Below are 22013 nucleotides of genomic sequence, written 5' to 3'. Positions count from 1 at the left end.
AAGGCTCTTGCCCTGCAGTAGCGATGAAAATCTTGTGCAGGTGAGGTGGGGAGAGTGGTGCTGAGAGGAGCTCTGGGAAGAGCTTCCAGCCCTTCCCAGGGGCAGCTTCTCTGAGCACCCAGGTGACAGCAAGGACTGTTATCCTCAAAGCTTGGCTGCTCTGCCCAGACCATCTTGAAGCTGGGGAGGGAACCACTGTGGTGCTGCTGGTGCTCAGCCGCTCTCCTCTCTTAAAGCAGTAGCTCACAGGGATGCTCATTACAGGATAAATGCTCCAACTGCAGAGAAACCTGGGAGCCATTTCCCAACTCCTGTGAAAGGCAGAGCTGTCCAGCAGGTTTCCCAACACACCACCCAAGCTCTCAGAATTCACCCATCCGAGCAGTGATTACAAGACCACCATGGGCTATGTGCATTTATTCAAGAGCTGATCAGCTCCAGACTGAGCTGAGACGTGGACTGGCAACAAAGGACAACAAGAAAGGATTCTGTTACTAAAAAGAAGTGCTGGGGCTCAGCTGTAGGAAACTGCTAAGACCTCATTGAAGTCAAGGCTGCTGCTTTCAAGGGAGAGAGAGTAAAATTGCTTTGAGCCTAGCTGGGAAAAGCTGTATTAACTAAAAATACCAGTGATCTCAGGGTTACTTCTGCAGATGAGTTAAAACTCTTGGCTCTTATTTTTTTCCTTGTAATTTCTTCAAGTGTGACAGAACAGCATTGAATTCATGCAGAAGCAAAAATACATTTTCCTGCAGAGGCCCAATTTGTTTCTTTGCATTGTGTCACAGGATGGCATTGCTCACCATGACAGCCACCCAGGCAGACAAAAATAGCAAGTTAGAACGTGTCACCCTGGTGCAGCAAAGCCCAGAGACAGGAGGTACTTTGCACTGGTTATCACCAGGAGAATGTCTTTGTAGGCAAAGCCTTGGTTATCAGAAACTTTTTATAGCAAGGATTGAGGCCCAGGGCTAACAGGACAGTTGTGACACAGCTTGAGAAGCTGCAGCTTTTCTGGTAGTTGGCAATGCAGTGGAAGAAGAAAAATCCATTTGTAGTGACACAGCTCCTAGAAGCCAATTCTTTATTGAAAGATCTTGTCAGCATTCCAGTACAGACTTAGCTGCTCTACTGTAGCTTTGAGTTGATGAAGATGAGAAAACATTTTTAAAGCAAGAAAAAAAAAAGGCAAGGTGGACACCTCTATAAAATTTCATAGTAGATGAAATTCGAACACAGATTACACCAAAGATAAACATCAAACCACAGGAATTACAGACAGCCCTAGGGCAAAGCATGTAACAAATGTACACAATTGCACTTAAGTCTGTAAGAAAGTTACGACAGGCACCACTGCCTAAGCACTCCATAACCCAAGTCAAGAGGGCACCTGATGGGTATCTCTGCATTCAGAACAGCAGTTTGGAACCGAGGAGTACCCAGAGTGTTGCTGTACCGTACATTCGCCTTCTTGGGTGAGTGAGCATTGACCTGGCAGTGCCCAACTGAAGGTGTTTAAGGATTTAATAATTATTAAACCAGTTTCACTGGTAGCTGTTGTTTTGTGCTTCTCCCTTAGCTAAAAATCCCAAAGTCTCACCACAGCACATTCACCTGCTGAGACAGAAAATGTGGCTCATGGAACCCTGATCCTCAGACGAGGAACTCAGCAGAAATCCTGTAGTGAGGCTAAGCTCCTCACAACTTCCAAATATGTAAAAAGCAGTGATATTGCTGATTTCTCTCCACACCCCCATTCTCAGCTGCTCCAGCATTATTCTCCAGCCCAAAGGGACTGACTGTAATGAAGGCCTATATTAAATGAATTACTGGATCTCCCCCCCCATTTCAGTCTCTTCCACTACGTTCATCATCCAGAGAGACCAGCTCTCCTAAATCCAGGCCGCAAATGACATTTTTGTGAGTTCCCTCTATAACGCATGACCCTTCCCCCCTTTCCAGGTGGTGGGGAGACTTAAGTTGGAAATCCATCTGCAGTCTCAACATCTCTGCTAGTAAATCCTCCAGCCACCTGAGGCCCCCAGTGCCTTCCACATCCTGACAGTAAAAATGAGTACTTAGCTGGACAGCAGGTTTTGCCTCTCTGCACCCACAGCCCACCCTTCTGCGGTGCCTGTACAGAGCGAGATTCCACTGCTCCGGGGCGGGTGCTCAGGCAAGCAAATATTCTTATCAAATCCAATGGAGTTCAGAATCCACCCCCTAAAAGGTAGGAAAAAAGTGAATATTTTTTACAGTTTGCTCACCAGGTCACCCTTAATGTTTGGTTCAGTCTGTAATGAACAGAAAATACTCTTTTTGTTGAAACCTCAGATGCACGGGAAAGACAGTGAGCTAGAGAGCAAACATTCCATTCTGTTTCATTTGAAGCGTGAGATCCTTCACTGTCCTGGAATAATAAACCTCTCTGACAGGCAGCTGCCCTTGTTAGGACAATTTGCTCTTTGTCCTCAAGCTGAAGGAGCTCTGCTGAGCAGGAAGATCTTGCCAGTCCCTGGGGGGTACAGTGGAGCTGGTTGCCTGCAGAGGTGCCACGGGCAGCAGGGGGCTTAGTGACCAGATAAAAAACTTCGCAGTGTTTATTGGGCCTGGCTGAGATGGAGCTCATTTCTCCACAGCACCCTCATGGTGCTCGGCCCTGTACTGGCACCTGAAAAGGGGTTGGTAACACTCTTTATTAACTACCTTTATCTTGACCAGGTTTTGGGGCTTTTTTTCATTTTGTTTTCTCCCCCCTGCCCCCACCCTGCCAAGGAGGGGAATGATAGAGCGACTTGGTGGGCACCCGATTTCCAGCCAAGGTCCACCTTCTTTGGTACTTTTTGGCACCCAACATGGGACATGGAGAACAGCAGCTTTGTATCCAGTGTGCTATTGCTACAGCAGTGGCAACCTCCTGTGGGAGTCAGGGAGTTTGCTGGCTGCACTGCTTATCCCTTTATAAGGCTGAAGCTGGGATTGTGTTAGTACAAACAATGGTTCTGGGCTTTGTCCTGGCATGGATGGCCTTGCTGTGCTGCGGGAGCTGTCTTGTCTCCACATTTCCCTCTCCCCACTCTGGATTGATGTGGATGATTGTGCAGGTTCCAGAGGTCCTTGTTCATGTTTACATGAGCTGTTAATGCTACTAATTAACACTGTTGGCACAAAATGGGGTTGGTGGAATCTGGTGTCATCATGGCGTAAGAGAAGATTTTTGGGTGAGGCAACACTGAAACGCACCCTGAGACGGCTGTTCCCTGGCTGGCAGGGGGTGTGGAGGGATTTGGGCAGGTTCCTAGGACAGGCATCACCTCCCAGAGCCAGGGACTTTACACCTGAACAGGCAACAACCCTGGCAAACTGGTGTGTCACTGATAGACGCTTGCCTTGCCCTACCCCAGTGAAAACCAGCAGCTTTTGCCCCATACTGGGGCCTGGCCTGTGCCTACTGAGCCTCAGTTCAGTGCTGGGAGGGCTGGGCTTGAGGCAGGACTGGAACAGCAGCAGCTACAGGAATTGCCCCAGGAGTGAAAAAGAAACTGGACAAGGGAAACGATGGGTCTGTATCATCGATCAGTGAGGAAGGAGGAAAAAGGAAAGGTTTGATCGAGATGTCGGTTCTTCAGTAGACAAACTGGAGGAAGGAGAGTGAATTCAGACAGGATACAGAAACTGCCCTGCCCCAGACCTCCTCAGAGCTTTGAGACATGGAAAGATTTCAGCCACCAGCCACGTGAGGGGATTGCTCCCTGGCTGATCCAGTGCTGGGATTACGGGACTGACAGCCAGCAACTGGAAGGCAAGGAAGCCCAGCAGCTGGGATCCCTTGCTAGGAACCAAGGAACTGAGAGAGAAATTGGAAAAGAGGCAGCAGTTTGCAGCCTCTGGAGAAGGCTCAAGTGTGGGGATGGTCTTGTGAACTCCCCTGGAACATGGAATCGTGAAGATAAAGGCATCCAGCACCTGAGGAGCAGTGGTGCTGGAAGTCATCTACAGTGATCTAGTGAGGTCTCCAAAGATCCAGAGGATGTCCTGTGCACACAGGCTGAGTGGAGAACAGTGATTCAAACTGCTCCAGCATCATAATTTAAGCTTGGCAGTAATGTGTCATTGGATATGGATACACCAACCATGGAGAGTGTCTCTTCTTGGGTCCAAAACTTTGCAGCAAATCTATCTATCTCTTCATTCCTATGGAGCAGCACCTTGGCTACCAGGGGTGCCCCAGGGAATCAGTCCCAGTCAGAGGGGAAGGGAGCCCCAGGCACATGGTTCACCCTGGTTCTTCCTGCATGCCCAGGGGAACACAAGAGGCAGTGGGAGGGAGGTGAGCTGGAAGCCCATCCACAGGAACTGAGAGGGGAAGTGAGCTGCTGAGAAGGGGCCACCCAACAGAAAGGACTGGAGGCAAGATGGTGCCCAGGAGTCCTTCCCAATCTGAGTGTTTCTGTGGTAGTAGAGAAGCAGTAATAGCAACCACCAGTACACCTTAATATAATCATCCTCTGTTTCACAGAGCTTTGTCTTACCCTTCCTTGGTAAAATTTCAAAGAAGTTATGGAAGGATCCTTCCCCTGAGAAGAAAACCACTCTGTCAGGAGAAATAAAAGCCTCCAACAGCATCCTGACCTCAGGTGAACACCAAACCCCAGCCCTGGGAAAAATCTGAGGAGAAAGAGGGAATTAAGATTGTAAACCAGTGGTGTGCTCACTACAGAGGCCTGGGCACCAGCATCCAGTACAGCAGAGATTTACACACACCTCTGCAGCTACAACCCAAATATGTACACTATATACACCAAGTGCTGGGACAGACAAAACTGGTGCCCTCTGAACACCCAGTACCTAATGCTGTCAGTACAACACGGTGCTCTGCTGGGTGCTGCTAGGCCTTCCACCAGAGACAAGGAAAAATAACTGCTTAAGGGGTAACCCTGGTCTCAAAGGAAAGGGATAAAAGTAATGAAGATATGTATTTCACACTGGAAAATCAGAATCAGGCCAGGCATCTCAGAATTTTTTTTTTTTTTTTTTGCAAGGCAATTTAGTATCAGGCAACTTCTCTTTCATTTTTTGTTTTTACAATTGTGCTGTTGGAAGCACCCATAGAAGGAAAAATATTGTGGCAAGCCTGAGAAAAGACCAGTTCTTCTCTGCCCATGTTTCACTGCCACAGGAGCTGACAGCTGATGTGGAATGGAGGAAGGAGGAGGTCTGAATGAGGCACACTGGGACAGATCTTCTCCTGTGCCAACATGTCACCTGCAGTCCATGTCACAGCAGTGATATGAGCTGGATCAGAGCTCTGGCCACCCATGCCTCACTGAACACTGATTCCCTCCAAGAAGGGAAGTGAAAACACTTCCTTTAAGTATAAAACTCCTTTCTGGTGTCTGAATATCTGACACCCACTAGAAACAATACCCCAAACTTACAAAAATTACATTATTGTCATGCTCTCTCCTTTCTCTAGCTTGCTTGGGGCATTTCACATCTGCTTGTGTACCATGAAGAGACATGAGAGATCACAACTAACTCAGATACCTTCAGCAGAGGGCAGGAAAATCCTCATGTATGTATGAAGAAATAAAATGTCTTACACATTAGATCTTGAAGAGTAAACTCTTTGAAATTAGCTTATTTTTTTATTAAAAAAAAAAAAGAAATTCAAGTTGATGAGAGTCTCTGGATATCAAAACTGTGCGTCTTTTTCCCTCCTCTGTGCTCCTGTCAGGCACTGACACAGCAAAGAGAAGACAGTGCAAGGGGCTGCTGCATGGTCCACAGAGACCATACAGGCTTTGGACCCAATGGAGAAAGGTTCCCATCTGTCCAACAGCACGTGGCTCCAGCCTGCTTTGTCTCCTTGGAGCTAGAGGATCACAGATGACGGCAGTGAGAGCATTAAGCAGCACTGTCTCAGGAAGAGCTACACCACATGCCACTGACATCAGAACCTAAACATTCTGAAACTTCTCCTTTATTTTTCACCCACTTCTCCTGGAGCACAGGGGAGTTTTGAGTGGCTGCAGCAGAGGAAGACAACAAACTCTCTTTCTTTTTTCTACCTAAGAACATTGTGCGTTTGTTCCTCTGTGTTTTATCATACAAGGAAGCCAGCATGTGGCTCAGGGACTCACAGCTGCCAGGGAACTGAGGGTCCTGGGGAATACAAGTAGGCATGAAACGACTGTGCACCCCCTCCAGCCTCAGGTGAAAGCCCAGAACGTCGTCTATGTGAACAAAGTGATGTGTGGAGTTGCTGGGGCTGCCCCGATGCTGCCTGGAATAACGCGGGCAGCAAGACACGGTCAGCCATAAGCAACAACGGGCACTACGCACCAAGGGAGCAGTGGCACCTTCTAACACTGGGAGCAGAAGAGATGGACAAGACACTGAGTCAGCCTAGGAACAGATGGAGGTGTTCTCCTGTAGCACACTGTGTCCAGGTGACGGCAGGAAAGGATTGCTGTGGCATTGTCTTCATGCCCACCTCCCGCTGGAAGCGAAACTGCGGCTGAAGGAGAAGGTGACCTCCCCGTTCTTGTACTTGCCCCAAGCTCCAAATGGCACTATGACAACGGTGCTGTTGTCTTCACTGCCAAACTGCGCTGCCTGAGAGAAGAAACAAAGTGTCAGCATCAGCGTCTCGCTTGGAAAGGGAAACAAGTGTCTGGCTTCACCTGGGACAGCACACCCTGAGGCTGGAGACTGCCTTGCCCCTTCCTGGCCCTGATGCTCCATTCTGGTATGCCCCAGAGCTTCCATAGGATATGCCACCATCCAGAACTGTGGTCAGAAACTGGCCATTTCCATCTACGTTGATGACATATTCAGCACAGGAATAAGGTGCAGTTGCAGCCCCATGCAGTTCAGTGGACTGTGAGCTAAGCAAATTAATTGATGTATGCCTGGCAAGGACATGGCGAGACCCAGGGTAAAGAAAAGGCTGGCCAGCAGGACTGGTGAATGTCTCAGCCAGCACAGTGCAATTCACTTGAACGTGTAAATAAAAAACCTCAGGGTTTTTCTTGAGCCAAACCAACCCAACAAGGAGCACTTGGTGCTGGGAGCAGTGCTGGCGTTACCTGCTCAGTGACCACGTGGGCGGCCTCAGCAGGGTCGTGGCACTGGCTGATGAAGTCGCAGATCTCCTGGCTGTTCACCATGAAGTTGATGCCGTCGGTGGTCAGGACCAGGAAGCTGTCGTCCGCGTGCTGCAGCTGCAACAGAGGCACACAGCATTGCATGGCCATGCAGGAGTGCTGCAACGCAAGGGAACTGCCCCCATGTTTTTACACTCTTGAAAAGCACTTTTTTCCTGAATTTTTCCTGAAGAAGAGGGTTTCAAGGAAGGCATGAAAGCACTGCAGTCATCTCCCTAAACCCCTAGTGGGTGGCACTTCATTAGGGCCAAAACAGTGTAAGTTCCTGGGGGCCTGGGAGGTGCATTGGGGAAAAGTAACAAAAAGAGTGCGAACGGACAGGAGAGCTTCCTGCCAAAGTGGAGGCTGAGTACCTTCTGGATGTTTAATTTGTTTTCTAGATGACTTCAGAGCTTTGGTACGATACATGTAGCTGTCCCTTCCTCCTCCCCCTCTTCCTCTCAACTGTGCAAACCTCTACACATCCTACTTTTTGGATGGCAGCCCATCCATATCCCACCCAGTTCTCAGTGATGGTTTTATGCCAGCATTAACCTCAAAATTATTCATTTGACCACAGGACCCAAACAGATTAACACCTGTAATGCACATCATGTGCTATCTTTCTTCCCTCATCAAATATTCTACTGTGAGAAGTGGGATTCAGAAGTTGATCTGGTTGAATTTAGTACCAGATTCTTTTTCTGTCCTGTTAGTGCTAATCTGAAACAACTCAATTAGAGTTGCTCTCTGGTTACTTCAATAAAAAACAACGTGCAGCCATCAGGCTTCACCTGGGCTCGTGTTGTGTGGGTACCTCCACTGCATCAAATACCTATGAAGCCCCTGAGTCCGAGTGTTGCTGTCCCTGTTAACCAGACCTTCTTTTACCTGAACCTTTTTTGTTTCTGGCTGGGCTATCACACCACTGTTTTTAAGATCCAAATCTCCTATGCTCCGTGTCATTGCAAGTCTACCATTCACATGAGGTTGTCCCAAACTGTTCCAGGAAACGAAGCCACCACACTTCTTAATCCTGTGCAGAGTCACAAAAGAAAAAGCAAATGAGTTACTGCTTCACACCATTACCCCCATCTCTATCCACAATTTCTGTCACTAGCTAGAATGAGGAATGATGTATGGAGAGCCTAAGCTGGGAGGCTGAGGGTTGGCTTTAGCTGTTTGAAGGGCTCCACAGAAGGGATGTGTCTTGGTGGGCTGAGTCCTGACCTAGGAATAAAAGTGCATTTCTTCAGGTTCTAACTTGGTTCGAACTTGGCGCTTTTGGACAAATCTGAACCATGTGGTCACGGCTCTGTTCTGAATCTTAGTGATACTGATCTTACTGCTGAGACAGTTTATGCTCATGGAGGGCTTTCCACACCCCTGGTCCTCTAAACGGGACCCAGTGCATTAACTGGAGCTTACTGCCATCTCAGGTTGGTCTCACAGCTCTATATTCAACTCTGCTTTCTTCCTGGCCTGACCCAGCAGCAGAGCACAAGCCCATCCTGGCTGAGGCCATGCTCTGAGAAGCCACCTCCTCAGCCAGCAGGTACCTTTCCTTCTCCTGCTTTCTCTCTGGAGTATGGTCAATGGTGAGTTTCATGGCCTTTCCCTTCCGGCACAGCAGAGCACGACTGTCTCCCACACTTGCCACAACCAGCTCAATTCCATCCCGCAGCAGAGCCACTGTTGCAGTGGTCCCCGAGTTCAGCAGAGTTGCTACAAATGTCATCAAAGAGAGAGGTTTTAGCACTGCCTCAAAGCGTGGAGCCATTTATAACAGCAACAGTTTCAATTGGTAAAACAAAGACAACTTGTGCTCTACCTAATCAGCAAGTAACTGTTTTTAAGTTTAAACTAAATCTACACATACAAAAAAAAAACCCAAAAAACCAAAACAAGCAAACATCCATGCATGTAGGACTGGGGGAAGAGAGGGAGGTAGGAAGGATTAAGTGTTTCTGTGCAACAACATGGCTCCATGCAAACAAGGCAAGTGGGATACTAGCAGTACAAGACACAGTGGCTTCCTTTCAGTTTGCAAGAGAGTTTTTCAGTCCCACGAGCTCACGTCGAGTTACAGGGTTATTGTCCTTATCCCTGGGCACAGTAGCTACACAGGTAGGTCACCATAAAGCTGATGGCTCTTTCTGTTAGGTGGTGAAGCAGGCAATTACATAGTAATACATAATTATAGTAATTGTAATTCCAAAGAGATCACCAAAGGGAAAGCAGTACATCAGTCTGTGGCATCCTCCTACTGCTGTCAGAGCTGCTACACTCCCTCTCCATTTCCCCCAGAGAAGAAGGATTCAGCCAACAGGCTTCCTGGCTTTTTCCAGGAAGGAATGCTGCTCCCTCCTGACCCTCTCAACTTGTTGGAGGTCCCAGTGCAAAGGTGAAGCTGGATTCTGGGATTCAGCCTGGCCTTGTGCCTGCAAACTGATGCAGGTGGCAGTGGCTGTCTGGACAGCCTGCCTGGGGCACTGCTGGGATCACCTGACAGGGGTTTACTGTGAGTGCCCAGAGGGCAGAACAGGTGCTGCCCTCCTCTTACAGGGCAAGGGAGTGCGCTGAGCTGGCTGACTGCACTCAGGGACCTGCCTGGATTCACTCATGCAAGCAGATTTAAGGGTTTCTCATTTCAATTGCTACAATGGTCTGGAGGAAAAAAAAAAGAAAGAAATGCTTGAAAAGAAGAAATGCATGTGCCTATTTCAGGAAAAAGATCTGTAGAATCATCTGCATTGAAGAAAATGCCAGAAAAACTGTCCAGCTTTCCTTGTTTTCTTTGGTTTTTGAAAGGGCAAGTTCTGCTTTACAGTTATTATCTTCCCTTCCTGCAAATTCTGCAGAGGTAACCCAGTGAGAGATGCCTGGAAAGCTCCTGCTGACTTGAGCTATTACACTAAAATGTCTGGACAGGACCAGCTACTGCCTGGAACACATTTGCATTCACAGCCAATGCAAATCCCCTTGAAAGGCCCTCTGTAGGTCACCCCCATTCTGGGCTTTTCCAGTTGCTCCAGTTTTTCAAAGCAAGCCAATTGGAGATGAGTTTTGGGCTTGCTGTGAATGTGAATCCCCAGTTATATTCCTGGTTTCATGTCACTAACAGTTAACATCTTACTGTCTTTCCACCACTGCTTCTGCAGAGATCAACTACAACTACATGTGCTCTTTCCTCTGGCCCTGCAGCCCTGACCCCAGGGACATGGGACAGATCTGAGACGGGACTGTGCGTTTGATCCCAAGGAATGCCAGGCACTCCCAAATCAGACCAGCTCCCAACAGACAGCAACAGAAATGCAAGAGCTGTGAGGTCTTGACAGCCTCCTTCCCCAGCCCTGTGAGATCTCAGCACCCTGTAAGTCAAACGGTGCTGGGAGTAAACTGAAGTCACCAAGCCCTGGAAGATGCATTGAGCCTTGTTGTGCCGTGAAAGCAGTGAGTCCATAAATCAAAAAAACCAAACACAAACCCTCACAAACCAGTGTTAATTAAGCTGGTGTTATTATTTAAAACAGGTATTATTACTGCAGCGAGGACTGGGTTTAGCTGAACGCTGAACCAGCAGGTCAGTGGTGACCGTCAGCCGTGGTGACCGCGGTCACACCTCGGGCTGCGCCAGCGCCATGCAGGCTGGGACACTGGAAACTGGATGTGGCAGCTTCTGACTATCCAAGCAGGCACCGACATCCTGTTTCTCATTCGAGGCAGGGACTAGCCCCGTGCAGGCTCACTTTGAGGCACATTATGAAAGTAAGATACTAACAAGTACCAGTGCAATTAGAAATTTTAGTAGAACCAGTAAAATACCTGTTTTAGCCAACAGTTAGAACAAGTGAAATAGAGAAACCTACATAAAACTACCTTTTTATTTTACAGAAAATACATTTTATTTAGACATTAAAATTAATGCAGAACTGCTGCTACTTTCCCATTTCATTCTGTGGTTTTAGAACTATGCTGAGAAATATAAAAAGAGTTAAATCATAGTCTTTAATTCACAGAAGGCTGGAAACATTTGGAATTCAGGTGAATCTGCATCTTTGGAGTGCAAACTCCCAAAGAAAAGAGCTGCTATCACAAAATCAAGGGCTGGTACTAAAGAACAAAATATTGTCCAGAACTGTGGCAATGGACATAGTGACTTGAACTTTATATGTTTATTAGTTAAACAGCACTCATAGAAAAAAATACATTCTGCTCACAATCTCTTCCTTGGACCCCATTCATGCTCTAGGTAGGGATACAAGAACATGTATGAAGCCAGATGTACCATTATGTGATTTCTAGCACAGCTCAAAACCACAGGAATGATGATGGAATAACATTACTAGTGCTTTATTATAACTGCTGCTAGTTTATTTAATAACACAAAATACGTTGCATCAGCACATGTATTGGTTTAACAATTAAGGAGTTTATTTTGTTTTCCTAACAATATCACTATAAAACTAAGATCTTTCAATAGGTTCTTAACACTCACTGGACAACTTCTACTGCAAGTCATCTCAACTAATGTGACAAAGAGGATGTGGGAACCTTCCAGTAGTCCAGGCTAGGAACCGCTGGACTGCTTCACCTGGGACAAAATTAAGCAGATCTCTCTTTCCACTGAAGCCCAGCTTAAAGTGTCCAGGGCCTCCAGTTCTAGAGCTGCTGACCAGGTACAGTGTCTGCCACAAATAACACGCACACAGAGGCAAATAGGAAATTCACCCAGGGACTTTGTTCAAACAAAATAAACCCGCAACACTGGAGATGCAAGAATAAGGGCTGCAGAACAGGGGATAGAGTCAGTCACTCTCAGGTCTGCCTGCACTGCCTTTCTGCAGGTCATGTAGGAAGCATCTTTGGCCTTGGTAAATCAGCCTTGGTATTTCTGGGGAATTGCCACTGTTCTCACCTTCTTGCTAAAACTGTGTGACAAAACCAGTTTAAATACAGCCCAAATAAATTCTAAATTTTGTTTCCCCTATGGAGATAAGTAACCAACCAACAGATCAACCAAAGAATTTTATCATTGCTAGAGGGTCAGCTGTCTCATATATGGCAAGAGTGGCCACTCTGAAGAACACCTGTTCCCTCAAGGTAATTTTTATATATATAACACCAAGATGGGAAGTTCATACCAGTGCCAGCTGAAATGGGGCCATCTTAAAGGCACTGAATAGAAGTATATGAATTGTTCTGACTAATGAAAAATAGGCAAAATAAACATCCCTTTAATATTGTAATTAATATCATCTAAATTGATTAGGTAATAATCAGGGCCCTTGGATAAAAAGGCTGGCTTTACAATGCTGATAAATTTACAAAATATTCAAGTACAATTTCTGCAGCTCTCCTGTTTCCTCAGTGTTGCAGGTTAACATATTTAAAGAAATAAAAATCTTTTTTTTTTAATGGTAACTTAAAAAAACCCCAACAAAACAAACATTACTTTAAAAATTTAACTACTTTTAAATAACTTCTGCTGTTTGCTCAGCATAATAAGATTCAAGAGTAAGATTCCTTTCAAACATGGATAGACCAGTTAATACCTGGCTATGTTTTAATAAGATGGCTATTCCAGAAGTGAGTGGCCAATGTGATTAGAGCTGGATGCACTGAACGTGGAGGTTGATGGAAAAGTTCCTCTTGTTTTCTCTGGCTTGCAGTGAGCAGAAGCAGTAACAATATCTGGTAGGACTCCAGTAGGGCAGGAGAGGGCTTGTCTTACATTTCTCCACGCAAATGCTCAAATTTCCTCAAGCACAGAATTTAATTTCTTATTTCTATCCTTGTTGAGCAAAGCTATTCAGCCTTTACATTTCAGTTTTTATGGCTGGTAAAAAATAGCAGAAAATTCTGCCCATCTCTGGCACTTGTCCCATGGATAATGGCATTTGTTGGATGTGAGCTTCCTTTATGTTCTATACCTAAATTTTGCAGTGATTTGAAAGTGACTGGATATATTTAAATGCATGGAAGGGAATGAAAATGCATTTTTGAAGAGGTATCAAACACCAAGCTTCAGGGCTCAGACATAGCTCTAAGCTGTTAATGATGACATGGGATTTAGGCAGAAGAGAGATTATCCCAGACCTGCCTACAGCAAGTTTCTTATGCTTTTGTGTGAAACAACAGGTGCAGGTCACTGTCAGAGGGGCTACTGGACCAGTCTCCAGCAGAACAGCCCTCCAATAGCACTGGTGAACTGCATGCCAGACACAGCAGCAGTACCTGGAACACATAGATAAACCATTTTTATTATTGAAAGCTCACAGGAATTACCATGCTACGTATTTTCTACCTGAATTTTCAAATACTGTATCATCATTAAGTGACCTACAAAGGGCCATGCCCTTGAAGACATAGCTGAGGTCTCCAACAAGGCACATCTCTAGTCCTGTTAAATCTGTGCCTTATGTAAGGTTTTACCTCTAAATAGTACTATAAACAATGCCTCAAACATAGCATTTTGGGTATAGGGATTTGTCCCAGGGTTTAGTTTCCTTCAAAAACCCAGGTACAAGTTTTTAAAGCTGGTTGTGTGTTAGTAAAGACCTGGACATCCTGAACGTGCACTGGTTTTTTTGCAGACAGTGAAAGGAGCGAGCTCTGGAAAGGTTATCTGCTGGAACAAGACAAAGCTATTATTTTCCACTTCATCAGCTACGGCCATGTTTCAAAAGGAGGTCAGATTCGGGGAGCATCCAGTGTAACCCAGATACACCATGATACACAATCAACCACCATCTTCAAGATACTCTAGCAACTGTCTTGACTGTCACATCCAGAATAGCCACACTTAATCAGAAATTTTGCTGGCAAACCGAATTAGTTTGGAAGCAGGCTTCTAACAAAGACACATGCCAAGCACTGAAATTTTATGTAACTTTCAAAACATCAGCAACAACAAAAAATACCCACACAAAGCAGTCAACATAGTACTGAGTTATTTTAACAACAGCTATGCAAGAAGTTTAATCTGTCCAGAAATCCAAACTTGACTTTGCACCCTGTTACTCCATTCTTTGCCTTAGAGCTTGATTTTCAGCCAAGAACAACGGCTGATCCCCCAGGCTCCTGCAAGAGCTTGCAGGTGCTCAGCCTACCTGAGAAACACTGAGTGCCTGCCAGAGCGTGGGCCCTGTGGATGTCTAGCAACTCTTTTACCCTCTATTTTGCTTTTTTAATGAAGGGGGCTTATGCAGTATCCTGGTAACACTTGCATAAGTTTTCTGGCATTAAGCAGCACCAGTTAGTTAAATGGTATGAAAAAAATCCTATAAGCAGTTCTAAAATGCTCTGCTTGCTGTACAATTTGTCTGTCAAATGTTGTAATCCAATTTTGTAAGTCTCACCTAAAATGTTATGATTGGAAACAGTTTTCAGAATAACAGAATAATATATCTAGTACAGTTCTCAATCCTTCTCCTCAATGAGCTGCTCTGACAAAGAACTGAGGTCATTACAGTGAGCCAAACCAAGAGCCATCCTACTCACAAAGGGGCAGGGAGGAGGACAATTAGATCTGAAAATGAAATGGTCTGATCCAGGAAAGCACACAAGCTAGTATTCAAATGCTGTCTTGGATTTGGGTTGGTAAGAAAATATATTTGCAAAGAGGCTCTGGGATAAAAAGCACATTTGCTCTGTTGGTGTGTCTCTCATGAGCTTGGCTAAAACTCAGCCCATAGGTCAAAAGTGACTCTGGTCTTTTTTAACCACATGAAATACAATGGGAAAATGAACTTTATAGATTTAATCCCCCCTTTTTAAGGGCTGCATCTCAAGATTTAAGACTTTTTTCCTGATCCCTGGTGCAGGCTAAGGTAAGAAGCAGTGCTGCAACAGTCAGGCTACCTGTCCTGCATTTGAGTCTAGATTCATCTAGTAGTTAAACTGCAGGAAGTCACTCCACTACTTGATTGTATTCAGTCACTGCTTAAGAAAAGCAGCTTGGGAATACAGTATCACTTCAGTCCCTACAGGGCTCCTTGGTTTCCAGTCTTTATTGGAGAGAAGATTTTAACAGTTTCTGTTCTTCTGGAACAACCTCAGTTACTTTGCCAGTGCCTGCAGCAGCACTGAGACAGGTTTTTTGGTTGGTTGGTTGTGGGGTTTGTGTATTGGCAGGGGGAGGTTTCTGTTGTGGGTTGGTGTTTTTTGGTTTTTTTTTTTAATTGGGTTTGTTTGGGTTTTTTTTTAAGACTGGCTAAACTGACTCTCATGGCTAAACTGACTTTCATGGCCAAGAAAGCTCCTGTGACAGAAGTGGGACAGGCACTTCCATCTCCCTTCCTAAGTTACTCTCTATAAACTCTGCTTGCTGCAGCTGGAGCTTCAGATGTACTTAGTCTCTAGACACATATACAAGAACTTCATTAACAGCCAGGATTAACTGGGAGTCTTAAGAGGGCTGGTGCCAGCTTTACTACAGCCTTACCACGGCCAAACTTGTTTTCTTCTTCACTGCTTTTTTCCCTTTCCCACTCAGCTACTCCTGTGATTCTGTTTGTGCAGAAGCAATATCGATTGCATTAACTTTGGCTTACGTTCCTCCTCAGGTGCAGCAGCCGAGTTAGGAAGGGGAACTTTTGACACTGAAGCTTTTAATCCACAGGAGTAACGGCTTTAAAACAAACAAATTAACATATAAAAACACCAATCCCCCCTCGCCCCTAAAAGAAAAAGCGAAACAAAAATACCCCTCTCCACATTTCTTAACAGTAAAATTATGGTCCTGCAAATCTAAATCACTCATTGCTACCTTGACAAACACTATCCTTTTCAGAATCACATTAAGAAAAATTCATTCATGATTATGCTAACATTCAGATTCATAACTCCCCCAGTAAATTTGACTGAGATTTCCAGTAGTTATTTCATTTTTAGGAGGTAAAGCATAATTGTTTCATTTGCAGTAAGTGACCAGAGCAAAATCCTGTGTTAAGTAAAATTGCTTTTAAGCACTTTTCTGGACATTTTACTGCAAAACTACTGAGCAAATAAGACAAACTTTATTCTCCACGCCTATATGAGTAGAACATTTTTTTACCTACCGTCAGCAGAGAGATTGGCATGCCTTTGATATGCTTTGTTTATTTCTAGAAAAGCCTTGCTCAAAACATTTTCCAAGTTCTCCTCCTCAGCAAGAAATTCCCTAGAAACAAACAAGCAAACAAAAATATTAAACTTCTTTCCAAGAAATATGCATCCTGATCAATCTGTTTCGCAGTCTTATCTCTTTCCAGCACCCACTGAATGATGCTGAACTTGAGTGAAAAGGTAATGTGATTTTACTAACTGTGTGCACTGAAAGCATAATCCTGTAATTTTGAAAATATCTAAGTTCCTTATCCAGTGTCCCAGGATGGGATAGATACAGAAGAGTGTAAGCAAACCATAGGTCAGGGATCACAGAGACCCTGTGTGAGAACAGTCAGTCCACATTCTCCCTGTGTTCCAAGACCTTTCCTGGACAGGTGGCACAATCGTGCTTTCCTCTCCTGTGTTCATGGGTAAGGAATTCATAGTATGGCTGTTCCATCCAGTGCTCCCTCTGTCCCATAAGGAGAGGCGGCTACATAACCTGGGAGGATTAGCCCCAATGTACAACCCACTGATTCCCTAAGGAAGGAATCTCAGCTGTAATTTATTTGACGCACATTCCCCTGGTGAGCACTTACTTAATATATTTTTCCATGTACTTTTCACAGAAGTCTGCAGCTGCTGCCCCGCCGTGCCCATCGTACACCGCGAAGTACAGGATATCCTCCGTCAGCTGAGCGTAATCGAACCGGTCCTCATTTTCCTTTCTCTTCCCGATGTGGCTGGCGCAGCCCACGTTGCTCAGACTCACTTTTGGGATCGGCTTCCCGTACTTTATGCTGGGTGGGAGGAGAATGGGTTCATCGATGCGATTGTCCCAGATGCCAAAGGTGTCCCATGTGGTCAGCCGCCCGCTCCCGTCGGAGTCGAAGCGGGAGGCGCGGCGCTCGGAGGTGGCGATGGAGCAGGCGGCTGTGGGACGCGTCTCGTCTTGCAGGAAGCGGGACGTGAGCACGGCTCTCCTTCTTACTTGGAACCCTCCATTCCGTACCAAATTAATTAGAGTAGCTGTGGACATAACTTGTCTTCGCAGAGATTCGTAGGGAAAAAAAAGACCAGGAGCGGAAGATGTGTAGCTGCTGGACTGTCTTGGAGAACAAAGGGAAAACCGATCAGGAAACAAGAAGCACAGGGAAGCGAATTTTCAGTTGCATCATTCAGGAAACAATGTCACCCTGAGAGCCCGCTAATCATGCAGAGCACAGCACTCCCTGGAAGAAACTGCAGAGGGATCTGCGTGACTCACCGGGAAAAAATCCCACACACACCAGCAGCCCACATCCAACCCCAGCTCTGCACACAGAGCAAGGGAAGGCACTTCTGCTGACCCCTGCAGAATGACATCTTGAGTTTTCAAAGATTGAAGAGGTTGAGATGGAGCAAATTAGAGTGATGATACTGCTAAGATATGAATATGTGAAAACAAGAGATAAGGTTGTGAAAATGAGCTTATCACGCATGCTCTTCAAACACCAGCTGAGATATCTGCACTGTGACTCCCAGGGGAAAAGGAAGGAGAAATGTATTTGCTTGGATTTTAAATTTTTTTATCTGCACTTGATATTTGGTTCTGTCACATTTATGGAGGTCTTCAACAATACTTTTTAACACAGAGCTAATTAATTGTGAATTATGAAGTTAATTGTGATTTTTTTAATGCTAAGAATGACCACGAAGAACATATCCATGGACATCCACAATTGCACGCGTAAACTTCCCCCTCAAAAAACCCCATGCAACTATTTGCTGTTTTGTCCAGCCTGAAGTTCTCTGCCACTTAACCCTGAAATGGGCTAACACAGGCAAGCAAGATCTTCCACTGGCTTCTCAGATGTCTTTTCCAGTCCAGATAAATTCAAATACACTACTTGGCTCAGCAGGCAAAAATTCACTAATGATGACTCATCTAGCATGCTGGAAAATGAAGAAAAATTGGTTTATTTGACCTTTTGTAGAGTAACACCCAACTTGATCCAAGTCCAACAGGCTGGGATGCAGTTTGTAATAATTACATGTTGTTGCACCAGAGTAATTTGAACTGGACCACACAGATCACTGTAACTAACCACACTAAAGATATAAACCCAGTGAAGGATTTCTAACTTAATTGCTCAAAGTTTGCTGAGGGCAAAATTATGAGTGAAAAGTATTATATAACATAACAAAGGATCTAAAAATACCCAGGATTATGGTGAATGCAAAAAAAAAAAAAAAAAAAGCAATGACAGCAGGTTGGTCTGATGTAATCGAGCAGCAAAGAGCAACACTTGTACCCAGAGACTCTTGAATTCTGGGCTGGAGTGCCTTGCTGCTGTACTTTGCCCAAGCCAATCACAACTGCATCTCTAGATCGGAAATATTTGTTAAAACTATGTTTTTAACTTGCTAGGTAAAAATCTGTGTACTTGCAAAAAACATGCAATCAAAGGTAACTTAGTAAGGGGTTGCTTTAGTAGAAAATGGCAGTGACAGAGCTTTTGGGAGGCCTTCAACAAAGTCATCATTCCCAGCTCAAAGCATGTTGCTTTAGATGCTGTAGGTTTACCTTTCATGCAATTCTTAAGTTGCATGGAAAGAGGAAAGGTTTCTTTACTTAGCACTTAGAGGTTAACAATTGACTTGATAAAAGGCTGAATGTTCTGGAAATCACTGATGTTGCACCAGCTGAATATGGAAGCACTTGAAATTTTAAGATTTTGCATTTTACTGCAGGGTGATGGCAATATCACACCCTTATTTCAGTGTACTTACAGGTGTTTAAAACCTGATCTACTTCCTGGAGCTGCTTTTTCTTTCCTGGTATCCTTGACTCGCAAAAACGGCACGTTAACTTCCTTCTGTGAAACACAGCACGACCAAACAGAAAGCCTCCCTATTAGCAAAACCCACGCTCGCTTTCACTTCTGTCAGCTTGAGAACATGAAATTCTCGCTAAATTTAGACTCCCCAGTATCCACAGCACGAATCAGAGGATCAATCCAAACTCACAAGCTAATTAATGCATTTGTTCTCTATCAAATTCAACTCTCACCAGACAAGTAAAAATAGTGACGACAGTTTTGATTTCCAAGGGTCTCTGCAAGTCAGGAGTAGGAACCTGCTCTTTAGTTTGTTATGTAAACAGCTCTGGACACACAACAGGCTGTGCTTTCCCAGCTGATATGTCTGCAAACACAGGGCAGACCCATCTGGGCAAAACAAGACCGAGGCATTGAAAAAGGGGGCACTGGTATTAGAGACAAAGTCCAAAATGGACAGTTCTAGATGGAAATCTGCTTTGAGGTGCTCCATCTGATCCTGTTCATCTGTACACGTTCACCTGGAGGGAAACAGTTCCTACAGACCGGCAGGGAAACACAGCGCTTAAAGAGGGATGAGGGGAGTGATTAAAACCGTAGTTTTACAGGCTGGCTGCTGCTCGGCAGATGGAAATTTTCCAGGCTTCCAGAAGAAAAGGGGAAGAAAAGGAAACCCGGAAGAAAGCGAAGACATGCCTGCTGCCCCAGGGGATCCGACGTATGTAAAAAGGAATGTACAATTCTAAGTGCACTTGCTTCGCGTGTCTTCCAAACCGCACGGATGTGGGCAGGACCGTCCGGTTCTGGGTGTTAAACTCGTATTAAATCAGGAGCGTTGTTGTTGGTGTTTTTTTTTTTTAATCCGTGACAATCTAGTCTCGCCTCCGTGCCTAGACAGCAAACTGCACAGGGACAGCAGCAATTTACAGCCGTCTCTGCTGCAGTTTACTCATCACGAGTTAGCACAGGCCGCGTTTATTCCGTGCGTATCAAAGCTGCGCCGCTCGGCGGCAGCCTCTGCGGATCGCCAGCCGTGCCCAGCCCCGTTCCCTGATGTGCCAGCCCCGCTCCCTAACATTCCTAGCCTCGGGGGACGGCGGCGGCCCTGCCGCGGCCCTTCCTGCCCAGCAGCCACGGCTGGAGGAGAAGGGAGCGCGGAGCGAAAGGAAGGGGCAAGCAGAAGGAGACGCTTCCGAGCGCGGCCCCCCGCCCTCCCTCGCCCCCGGCCCGTGCCCCGGGCAGGCGGCCCTTACCTCCTCCCGCACCCGGGCCCGGCGGCGGCAGCGCCCCAGCGGTGCGAGAGCGGCGCCTCCCCGGCCGAGGCTGCAGCGCGGCCCCGCCGCCGCCGCCGGCCCCGCCCGCCGAGCCCGCCCGGCCAATCGGCCCCGACGGCGGCGGCCGCGCCGGCCGAGCCTCCCCCACCGCCCCCGCCCCGCCCACCGGCCCCGCCCGCGCCTCGCACGGGCCCGGGCTGGGCCAGCGAGAGGGGATCGGCTGCGGCCGGGGTGACCCTGCACAGATCCCGGTCCCGCAGAGTCACAGCGTCACTTAGGTTGGAAGAGATCGCAGGGATCATCGAGTCCAACCACGTCCAGTCTTTCCTTAAACACATCCAGCGAGGGCGACTCCACCACCTCCCTGGGCAGCCCATTCCAATGTCTAATCACCCTTTCTGTGAAGAAATTCTTCCTAATTTCACAGAATCGCGGAATTTCCTGAGTTGGAAGGGACCCACAAGGATCATCGAGTCCAACTCCTGGCCCTGCACAGGTCCAGGCTCACCCTCCCCTGGCGCAGCTTTAGACCCTCCCGTCCTGTCGCTGGCTGCTGGGAGAAGAGCCCGACCCCACCGGGCTGCAGCTTCCTTTCAGGCCCTGGATCCGGCAGGTGGAAGCCCGAGGGCCGGGACAGCCAGGCTGTGCCTGCAGCTGCTGCCCATGGGCTGCCCAAGAGGCCTCTGGAAGCAGCAGTGATGCCCTTAAGGAAAAACTATCCGAAAGATTTAAAGCACAGTTGGGTGCACTGCTCGCAGGCAGCTGCTTCCATGAGGCAAGCCGTGCTGCCTCCTGACGTGACCCGTGTCCAATCAGCAATTTAAAGGGATCATTTGCTCCACGCTGTGGTACTGCCAGTCTCTGACCTTTGATGCAATTTAGCGAATCAGATGGCTCTGATTACAAAAACCTTTGAAACGTGCCATCCATTCCACCTCCTGCTGTCTGCCAGAGAACAAAGTACTCGAAAACAGACACCTGAAGAGGAAAATGAGAGCAAACACAATTTCCACAGGAGCTTAAGGAGGTCAATGTCAAGTTTGTCCTATATATTTGGGAGGTAAGGAAGCTTTTGTTTTGTTGGAGTGGGGTTTTTGGTTGCTGCAAAACCCAGTTACTTCTGGCCAGAAAAGCAGCAATAAAACCTCTCAGAGCTCTCACTGTACAGCTCTACTTGTAGAAGGGATTAGGTGAGCATGGCAGCACCTCCCAGATTGTTCTGGTTTCCAAATGTGTGGTGTCCCACTCAGCATTTAGAATGACATTTGAGCCTGTGAGTCTTTCAGGGATAGCAACAGTGTAATCTGTCACTGCAGGTTGTTCTCTGGTTCCCATTTGTCCTCAGTGAGACAGGAAAAACAAAGCTGTCCTGCCAAATTCCCTGGCATTGGGCAGAGAGCAGCAGTCCTCCTGAGCACAAAGGATTCATCCAGGAGTGTGTCCAGGCTGGCATAGTGAATTACTGAGAACAAAACCAGCATATTATCTGTAAAACAGGTATTGCTATTTACAGAGCAGGACCAGTGGGGTCTTCCCAGAAGTGTCAGGGTCCTACATGATATGGAGGCACAAGTGCTGGGAGACACTCTTTGCTCCACAGAGTTGGCAGTGAAAGGCCAGTATGAAAATGATAAATGTTTCATGTTGAGGCCTTACGTGCAGTAGAACTGCTCTTATCTTTC

The 22013-nt window shown here is 46.4% G+C and overlaps 1 protein-coding gene across 2 annotated transcripts; it reads right to left on the bottom strand.

The window, feature by feature from the left end:
• Positions 1–1067: 1067 nt before the first annotated feature.
• PPM1K (protein phosphatase, Mg2+/Mn2+ dependent 1K) lies at positions 1068–20398 on the bottom strand. 2 transcript variants are annotated; one of them, XM_048303322.1, is made up of 7 exons: positions 20311–20398; positions 16838–17347; positions 16211–16311; positions 8708–8873; positions 8040–8184; positions 7092–7226; positions 1068–6618 (listed from the first exon to the last, which is right to left on the bottom strand). In XM_048303322.1, the coding sequence occupies exons 2-7, from the start codon at positions 17275–17277 to the stop codon at positions 6487–6489; spliced, it is 1119 nt and encodes a 372-aa protein (XP_048159279.1). In that variant the 5' UTR covers positions 17278–17347; positions 20311–20398; the 3' UTR covers positions 1068–6486. The 2 variants fall into 2 exon arrangements, with proteins under 2 accessions (XP_048159279.1, XP_048159280.1); XM_048303323.1 differs by having other exon boundaries at positions 16838–17343.
• Positions 20399–22013: the final 1615 nt, after the last annotated feature.

The sequence above is a fragment of the Corvus hawaiiensis genome, chromosome 5 (genome assembly GCF_020740725.1).
Source record: "Corvus hawaiiensis isolate bCorHaw1 chromosome 5, bCorHaw1.pri.cur, whole genome shotgun sequence".
NCBI lineage: Eukaryota > Metazoa > Chordata > Aves > Passeriformes > Corvidae > Corvus > Corvus hawaiiensis.
The sequence above is the reverse complement of the archived record's forward strand: the minus strand, read 5'-3'. Positions and strand labels throughout refer to the sequence as shown.

Coding starts and splice junctions, on each gene's coding strand:
- PPM1K (XM_048303322.1), bottom strand. CDS start 17,277: ATGTCCACAGCTACTCTAATTAATTTGGTACGGAATGGAGGGTTCCAA. Junction 8,874..16,210: donor TGCCAATCTCTCTGCTGACG/GTAGGTAAAAAA, acceptor TGACATTTGTAG/CAACTCTGCTGAACTCGGGG. Junction 7,227..8,039: donor CAGAAACAAAAAAGGTTCAG/GTAAAAGAAGGT, acceptor CCTCTGTTGCAG/CTGCAGCACGCGGACGACAG.